The sequence below is a fragment of the Cryptotermes secundus genome, unplaced genomic scaffold (assembly GCF_002891405.2).
Source record: "Cryptotermes secundus unplaced genomic scaffold, Csec_1.0 scaffold156, whole genome shotgun sequence".
In the NCBI taxonomy this organism is placed as follows: domain Eukaryota; kingdom Metazoa; phylum Arthropoda; class Insecta; order Blattodea; family Kalotermitidae; genus Cryptotermes; species Cryptotermes secundus.
Genome location: NW_019727089.1, coordinates 192,779 through 202,801, shown reverse-complemented (window position 1 = coordinate 202,801; position 10,023 = coordinate 192,779). Strand labels below are relative to the sequence as shown.

Genomic DNA, 10,023 nt, shown 5'->3' with positions numbered 1-10,023 from the left:
TTCTTTATATTTCGTCGATGTCGGTCCCTGCGCCTTTTCTTCTTCGGTTCTCCGACCGGCATTACTTCGGCGTCTTGTATGGGTACCTCTAGTAGTTCTGCCGCCTCAGGTTTCCTGTGCACTGAAGCCGGCTTTTCTTCTTCTGGACGTGTCTCCATTCCTTGGCAGGCCGTCGTCACTCCGACCGGTATCACTATCGGGACCTCTTCTCGTTGTGCCGCCGCAGGTTTCGCGTCCACTGGGCAGGCCACCATCTCTTTTTGGGTAATCGGCATCAATTCATCTGCAGGTTCACTGACCGGTATCACTACGACGTCGTCTACAGTGACCTCTTGTTGTTCTGCCGCCTCAAGTTTCCTGTTCGCTGAAGTCGGCTCTTCTTCTTCTAGACATGCCTTNCTCTTTCAGCATCTCCATTATTCGTTGCAAATCCTGTTTCTCCATTTTGTAGCAGTAGAATAGCCGAAGCAGTCGTACGTTTAATTATTCTTTGAGGCGTATTTAAGCTCGTAAAAATTCTGATACCAATTTATCACGTGTTTTGAGTACGAATCTCGTTGATCACGTGTGTAAGTTCGTATCCCACTTCTGACACCAGTTGTCGCGTATCACGGGGTATATCGCGACAAATAACTTCTCGATGTATTTGATGTAGCGAATTTTATTTCACATTCGCTCATACAATCACCCAAATTACTGATTTACGATTACTGCTATCTGCAGTATCATAATTAGTACACTCCAAATGCCACAATACAACTGACTGGCTGACTGACTCTGAATACAACTCGGCGACTGTTACAGTACAACTGACTGTGAATAGCCTTCGCTTCTCCCTATGTAGCCTCGATCGGACAATATGGCCACGTAATAGGCACCCTTGTTGCTAGCCACGCTGTCCGGTTACGTCACCGCTGTTGATTCGCCTTGCATAGTTACCCGGTTACGGGGCTCGGCTATCTTCGGCTCCGCTCGGCTCTCTTCGGCTCCGCTCGTGACGTCACCGCGCATGGCTGCCAGGATGCGAGGTGATTACTCGCCTATTACGCGAGCGATACGTTACCGCTGGGGGGTGGGAGGGGAGCGCTGACTCACCCGCCGCGTCACTGCTGGTGTGGGGGGGGGCTCGGCTTTGCGCAACATGTCACAATACAATTAATCTTACCGACAAGTATGTACAAAAAATTCATCCACAGTATAAAATGGGTGACAAGTCAAGGCATTCATAATATAAAACAAATAAAAAAAAAGAACATATCAGCTATATATACAACAAAAACTCCCCCAGTTTACACAAACAACACAGAACCAAGACATCATATTATAGAACTCTCAGAAGTTTCAGGCGTCAGTACAAGCTCTTCAGAGGGACACCTTTACATCAATACTGTTAAAAGCCACCATTACAGCATGTTCTAAAAGTTAAAATATGTACATACAATATAAACAATATATAATTGGCTGTAAAATCTAAAGTCTTTACAACTACAGCGGTTGTTCCAATACTTGCACATGCATCCACATGTATGTGTGAGTGCACTTGCTTGCTAAAGTTCTGCTGAGAATCTCCTTTCATGTTATACTGTAGTACTGGAATTCTGTACAGAAAATGATTCCTTCCAAATAAGGTTGCCTGCAAAAGACTCTAGGACTGTTCCTGAATTTCTTGACCCACCCACATCACTAAGCAATCATCCCACAGAATAATTTCAGTTAGATTTGATCCCATTCCTTTGTGTAAAATGTGAGAATTCATCAGTGACAAATCAAAATGATGACAGAAAACTAATCTATTACCTCATCCCTCCACATGGGTCTTGGTAACGACCTTCCTTGGTGTGTAACAGGTCTGTATTACTGGTATTTTACTTCAGTAATCTTACACAGGTAGTTAATTTAATACAGATATGTGAATGAAAATTGCAAAGAATATTTTTAACCTTTAAATGCCGGTCTTCTGAAATGGTGGTAAGTTTGAGCTGGCTGGAGTTTATTTAAATGCCCGCTGCTGGTGCGTGTTTAAATGCCCATTGTTAATCTGAGTTTAAAGGTTTGTTCCTGCTAGGACACTTAAACAATTTTAAGCATTGTGTTTAAAAATGCTGTATCTAACTCAAATTTTATGATAAATGGATGAGTTACTTTGTTTGTATCAGCAAAGAACATTGTGTCGCATATTATAACGGAAGATTTGAAAATTTTTATAAAGAGTTATCCCCTATTTTCAATTTGTTTTCTTCTAATTTTGATGCGTACTGCAAAAATGGTTTCACAGTTCGTCACAGAGTTGTTCTGCATTATAAATTCATTACTGTTTGTAACACTTGACAAATTTTAGCAGTCCCTGGTGTCATAAAACGGATGGAAGCAATAAAATTGTTTGGTCTTCTGCTAGCACTGCTTACACACTTCAGATTTTTTAATCTTTTGACTAAAGGACAGAAGAATGAAAGAATGGCTATTCAAGAGAAAGCTAGAGGGGTCCCTTCTTCAGCGCTAAGACTTTCCGTTATAGCCCCATCGTGGCTGAGATACAGAGTGCGATCTGTTTCTGTGCATTCATAGTGACATCGAATTCTGTAGTTTCATTTCAGCCTATATATATATCAAGCAGATAACAACAAAAAAGGTATGTACATAGAATTTTACTATACATTTTTAACACATTAATCTGCAGAATCTGCAATAAAAGTACTGGCTCATGGATGAGTTTGGGCATAACTCATATGTATATTCTTTTTTGTTGTTGTTCATTTAGGTATCATTTTAATTCTTCTATTATGGTTTTACTTAAGTCTCTCTGGTAATTACTAAATTAAAAAAAAATATTTAGGACTGTGCATGAGCTTCTACTAGCGGCGTGTGTGCGCTCTTCCACTAGCGGAGTTTAAATTCCTGACTGACCAAAACCGGGTACTTTGGCCACGACGGCCATACTCATCAGTGGCCTGATCAGGGCACTTCAGCCATTAAAGGTTAATGTGGACACTATGAAAATATTCCAAGGCAGATATTTACTCACCTACAACTGTGACCTCAGCTGTACATTCCTGTTCTCCGAGAGCACAGGTGTACTCTCCTTCATCATGAACAGAGGTGCCTCTAATCAACAACTTCCGCACACTGCCTTCCTTCTCAAACACAAACTTGTCAGGTGTTTCCTGGATCTGCTCACCATCCTGAAACATTCATGTCACATCTCAATCATTCTACACTATAACATTTCATATGTTACCTGTCTCTCAAAATGTAATCTTACAGTACTATACATTTCTGCAAAATAGAAAACTAAGTTGAAAATTCTGTGGCCCATTCAGATTGTTTTGAATTCTAAAATTTAGTATAAAGAAACTGGGTAGTTTTTAACATGTTTTATTTTGGCGAAAATTAGAACATATTAAAACTACCTCTTTCCAGTCTTGCAAATTCCTTAAATTTACTACACGAATGAAATCTTTTCACAATTTCCTAGAATATTTCACATAATGCCTGTATCTGTTGTGCAATTAAAAGTGCCCCTTTAGAGCTGCAACTTTACACCTCTTCCAAAAGAATCATTTCACATTTTACTACATTTAGTATCTTCTTCTGAGAAATTCAAACTTTCAAATTCCACAAGGCAGCAAAAATGTAATCTCTTACATATTTCTGCATTATGGTTCAGTACCTTCATCCCTTATTCTTCATTTTGGTTGGAGGTAGGCGATTCCTTAGAACATGTATAAGAAACTTCACAGAGATTTCTGAACACTGTCATTTTACCTTTCAAGATGTTTTACGAAAAATTAACATTCAATTTTATCATCGAGTGTATCATTCAGAGAGATTAAATGGATTTAAATAGAGAACAATATTCCCGAACTATATACCACAAAATTATGACGTTCTGCAAATAATCTGAGAGACATGTCATTGTTACAACCATGTAAAAAATATGAAATGGTAATATACGGTAAAACATTTCACTTTAAAATTTTCTTTCACATATTTTATGGCTGTGGCATAAATCTTCAAAAACATGAACAAAGGGATCAAATAATCTTGTGGGCATTTTGTTCATGACATCCATAACACTTTCAGAACGATTTCCAATTATAAGGGAAGCTCCACAGAAACATGCCTGCAGTGCACCATTTACATATACTGCTTATTTTATCCCATACATCTACTAGCCAACACCATTAAGGCTATGAAATCTTGAATGAATTGTAATGAGCTCCTGAAAAAGGCAATCCAAGGAGGCTTGTTCCAGTCATGATGAAATGCTGAGGCATGAGTGTCACCACTTTACCAGTGAGATAAAGGCAAAGCTATCCCTGTAATGGGCCATGGAGGCCCATAGGGTTGGGAGATGTCAAGACTCTCATATTTCCTCTAGACAATCGGCTCACAGATGGCAGTAAGGTTGTCAGCCTTAGGCGCTGGCCGCACTTTACCACACAGGAAGATTCCTGGTACTCACTTCTGTTAGAGGCTGAGTCAATTGAAAAATCCAATGATCTCATCAGGAATCGAACCCATGACCTTCCAGCTTGTAGCATAGTGTCTCAACCAACTATGCTACTGCATGCCCCCTGCTTTACCAGTGGACTGCGGAATTCTACGATAACAAAATTCACTGTCTGGCACCTTAATAGGATGGATGAAATTCTCCATGATAATGGTAATTATCTTCAAACAGGTTTGTACCAAGCGCTTCTTGTAGAAGTGGTAAGTCTATTGCTTGTAACAATGCACAATATATCATATATCAATAATAAACACACTTTTAAGCAAAGTTGAGCAGATACATTCACAGGCCTATTATGAGACAATCCACTAATTACCTTATGCCAAGTGACATCTGCAGTTTCAGAAGATATTTCAACCTCTAAAATGGCACTCTGTCGTTCTTTAACTTCCAAGTCCTGCAGTTTCTTTATGAAGTCTGGTTTCAACTCTGTAATGGCATCAATATAACCTCTATACAGCATGAAATAGATATTGAAAACAAATTTATAACAACAACAACAAAAAATACCACCACCACAACCATCATATTAATTGATTTTTCTCATTATATCAGAGATGTTGGAAATGATATAAATTATCTTGGTAAGTGACATCTGAATAAGCGTACTATTGCATATTATATGCAGCTAGACAAACTGTAAGGGAAGTTTATTTCTCAATATAAAACTGTTCCTGATAATAATTTTTCTTTGTATATTTAGAATTTAATACCACATTCCACATCAGCAGCATTAACATCTCTTTCATGACATTAAGGTTGAAGTCTGGTGTGCAGTTACCTCCGAGAGAGGTAATTGGGCCACTCTTTTTTAATGAGATCACAAATTCTGAATGTTACATTAAGTTAATACTTCGACTCTTTTCCCAATAACTGGTAAATAAGCAAAATACTTATGGTTATTTCATGCAAGACAGTACTACAGCTCACAGGGCTAATTCGTTGATGTTAGCATTAATAGAAATGTATGGCGAAGAAGTTATCTATCAGTGGCTTCCATATTTCCTTGATTTAAAGCCATGTGACATTTATCTGTGGGGCATACTGAAAGATAAAGTTTATATCAAGAATCTGCATATGACAAGAGAAACTGAAGGAAAATATGTGATGAGAGATTTTGAACACTTCACAAGAAGAGCATCTTAGAGCATTTCAAAATGTGTTAACAAGATGTGAAGCTTGCCTGTAAGCAAAGGAACATAATTTTTAGCTCCATTTATTATTTATCGTGAGAATAATGAACGCAATAAAATGTACCAGCGATGAGAAACACACATAGTCTGCTGCTACTAGCAGAAAGAACAGCTCACAATTTCTTGGCTATTGAGATGGGTCCAACTGGGGAACTTCCAATTTGCTTATACACCATCATGTAATAAAATACATGACATGTACACCCGATATATATTATCTGTACAGGAGCTATTTAATTGAATAAAAAATATGCAATATAATCGAAAAACAGTTGGCTTTGTGTGAAAGTGCAGCTTATGTACTATACTGGATGGTATGTGCTTTTGGTTTAAATTACTATAGAAATTTTAAATTCACTTCAGAGTAATGTATAGTCTAATTATTTTTCATCCATTTCAATAATACTGATATTTATACCTTTAACTGTCACTTTGCTTTCTGTTGTCTGATTTTTGACAGTACACTTGTAAATTCCAGCATCACGTGCAGTAGTTTTGTTGATGACTAGCTTATGCAGTCGCCCTTCTTGGATTACTTCACGATAGTCCATGCCACTTATCTCTTTGCCATTATGAAACCATTTGGTGGAAACAGAATGTGAGGTCTCACACTCTAGACTCAAGGTTTCTTGCTCCTGCACTTGAACAATTTGCTTCAGATTCTTTGTAAAGGTCCTAAAAAGGAAAAGAACAATTAATCACTTTATGCTTGTGTGTATTGTTTTGTGATGACTCTATGCAGCTTTGATAGTAGAGCTCTCTGTTTGGGTTTACACATATTACAAGAACCACAGTTGATAATTTAAATTTGGCTATGGCAGAAGACAAGGATTTGTAGACATTATGTGGTAGAAACTGTGCTCTGTCTTCTGAGAAATAAAGTTGTGATAGTAAACAAATTTAGAAAGTTAAGATTGATGATTTCTAATATTGGTGCATAACAATTTTTGTGACTGATATTTTGGACACTCTCAATGATCCAAGTTTTTCAAATGTTTCAGAAACTGGTACTGCATTCATCTGCAAGTGACCAGATAAAGTAAGGAATTCATATACAATGGTTTGAGAAAACTGGGAAGATGGAAAATGTTCAAAATATCAGTCGAGAAGAAAATTTTGTCACCTGGCACAAATTATTACTGATTAAATGCTAGGTTATTTAAGAGTGCTGTTTCAACTATGATGTTACATATAGTATTGAGTGAGGTGGCAATGATAATGAACAGTAAGTAGGTACAGATCTGGCCAGAGGTACACATGTTCTATATCATGTATCATCCCTGCATTTGTCTGAAGAGACTGAGATGACCATGAAGAAGCTCAATCAGGCTGGGTAACAGATCAACAGCCTGGCCTAGACAAGGAAAAGGTGCCCATCAAATACAATTGTAAAGTGTTACACTGCATCTGTCTGCTCATTGTTTTGTTTTATCATGATTATAAGAGAAACTTGTGTAAGATTATACCAGGAAGTCGGTACAGGAAGTGAGGATAATATTAAAAATAAATTCCTTATAATATCTGAGTAATGGTCACCAAAATGACAATGTTTACAGTGGTTGTTACTTGTCTACAATATACATGCTGAAGATACAGATACTTTTTTGCTTTTTTACGAAATGAAGTAAATGGATGAATGTAATACCAAAAGCACTACTGAAAGTAGAATAAGATGATTGTGACTGGCTTATAACTGAATTTAATTTTCAATTCTTTGCAGCTAATGAATATTTACTTAAACATAAAACTGAAAAATAAAACAGTAGGCATTAATGTTATTCATACAAGAAGTTATGGGTTTACATTTGTTACATTACCTTTCTGCCATATTGTTGCAGCATGTTCAAAATAAAGGGAATACTGGTGTGGTGACTGAAAGGATAAAATGTAATGTTCTCTCAATTAATTCAGGTCCCCAAAATCAAATGTTTAATAGTACAGCTTTCTAGACTGAGTTTAACAGACACACACTTGAAGGAAGAGACCATTTACATGACCTAGATATATGCTGCAGAATAAAATAAGAATGGTTCAGATAGAAATATGTTCGAAGATGTGAACTGGATGCAGCTAGCTTGGGACAAAGTCTAAAGATTGTTATGAATATTTGGTTTCATACAATGAAATATTTTGACAGGAAATAAAGCTCAGCTACTACAGAAAGTTTCTATGGGCAATAGTTTAATTTACATAAGTTTTTTAAGATAACACACTATAAACTTGTTTTTAAATTCAGGAACAGTTTTCAGACTTTGTCATTGGCACACAGATATTCAATGTTAACATGCACAAACTCAGTGACAGGACATCACTAACTGGCAGCTGCATGGTTCTTTCACTTGGTATGCCAGTACTGCAATACTTACACTTTATCAACATCCACAATGACCCTTGCTCCATGAGATGCTTTGCCTACTGGATTGCTGGCCAAGCACTTGTAGTCACCAGCATCTACCTCAGAATCTGCGTTTCGTATCTCCAGCACAGCTGTTTCACCATCAAATGTTTGTGCTATTGTATCAGATGGTTTCAAGACTTCGTTGTTTCTGTTGGAGAGATAAAACACATGCCTTTGCTTTCATGCTCAATGGCACATTACATGCATAATTCAATTAATGTGTTTGTGCATGTGTGCACATGCCCGTGCATATGAAACAGCACACGTGCAGAAGTTAAGTACTAATTCTTTTTCCAATCTTACAAATAGAGTACCATCTGCCATGTAGTTACCATAGAGAGTGAATGCTGTCCCTAACAACATAAAATACAGCATTTAAACTAATCTGTACTTTGGTATCAGGATGCAAGGCAATTGTATAATAAACAAAGGTTAAAGTTATACTAAATTGTAAAATTTTATTATAATATCAATCTGTTCATCTGTGTTACTGGCGTGAACTCCCTTGGTCAGACTGCTATGTGGTTGGGAACCACTCTGGGACTTGTGTATTGTTACATATTGCACATTGCAATGATACTGTATAATGTGATTTCTTGAGATGGAAACAGGATAGAAATTTCTGGATCTTGAACTGTAGTATACCTTCCAATTCAGAAAAGTTACAACATAATTAATTTTGTTATATGTTATTATAAATTCAAATGTGTGCTTTGGGGAGCTCACAGTGTATTAAGATTCTGGTTTTCTGGGATGTGGTGCTATGAAGTTTGGGGGACTGAATATTGAGTATTTATCACAGAAGAACAACTTCCAATTGTCCTAAGCATTCACACCAGTGCTGGGTAAAATGTGCACCGCCAGGCTCTTTTATAAGCCTAATCTTAGCTACAGCCTTCCAAATTGAAGCACTCTTAACAGCCATCAGCTCTACCGAAGCATGTGGATGGATACCAGAATTTCAGAAGGACTTGCTGCTCCACCTTGAGGGAAGAAAATGGAGGTGGTATTTTCCTCCAAAATATTTATAATTGTTTACCAAATTACAAAGTGTTAACACAGCAAAAGACCATAATCTTTAAGCTGAAATGGTTCGTAAGACACTAAACACAGAGAAACATGTTGACCTAAAGGACTCTTGTTCAGTTTTTGCTTCATACAAAGTATCCATGGGTAGTACTGGACTGATGCAATACATAATCAATTTCACTCACCAAAGTTTATGTACACACACAGTAAAGAAAATTAAAGAAAATCTACTCAGTATTCTAAGGTAGGAAATATGCAGATGGACAAAAATGGCCTCCCAATTATGAGCTTTAGTATTTCATTTCTAGTGCAAAATTTTAAAACACAAGATACCATACTGAGGAAGGGAATTGAAGAGCATACTCTTGGCATATAACTTGATTTTATTGCTTAACAAACAGGCCTTTTCACAGATGTGTTCTTTGTAAGATATATTTGAAGGCTTTGTATGTTGAGAACCGTAAGAATTTCACATAACAGTCATACAAAAGTAATTTTCAATTATCTTGTGTTTGTTGGACACTTTAAAGCAATTACAAAGTAATTCTAAAGTGAACACTCTTACACATTACTGTTTCACCTTAAAATGCACAGTAAATACATTTCATAGCATAAACAAGGTCTTACATGGGGTTGCTATAATTCTTGTTAAAATGAATTCATGTACATTTATGTGACCAAGCAAGGCACAAAGGGGTTCAGAATTTGATTTCTTGTTGTTCACCAAAAGTACCAAAATTTGATTTCATTCCATTAATCAAATACTGTATTGATCTACATTTACTATTACTAATCGTTTTACCAGGAAGCAGAATAAGTGGTCTGGCATATTATATTGGTTATCTTAATATTTATTCTCCCAATATTAGTTCTCTGTATAATCTGAATTTATA

General features: G+C 36.8%; 1 protein-coding gene across 11 annotated transcripts in view; it reads right to left on the bottom strand.

The window, feature by feature from the left end:
- Positions 1–10,023, bottom strand: part of LOC111864305 (titin) — a gene marked incomplete at its 5' end in the record, with an annotated part of 253,509 nt that overhangs the window by 55,641 nt on the left and 187,845 nt on the right. For all 11 annotated transcript variants that reach the window (XM_023851449.2, XM_023851450.2, XM_033751371.1 and 8 more), the window contains 4 exon segments: positions 3,023–3,179; positions 4,827–4,939; positions 6,122–6,378; positions 8,070–8,249. In XM_023851449.2, the coding sequence (XP_023707217.2) occupies positions 3,023–3,179; positions 4,827–4,939; positions 6,122–6,378; positions 8,070–8,249 (707 nt within the window).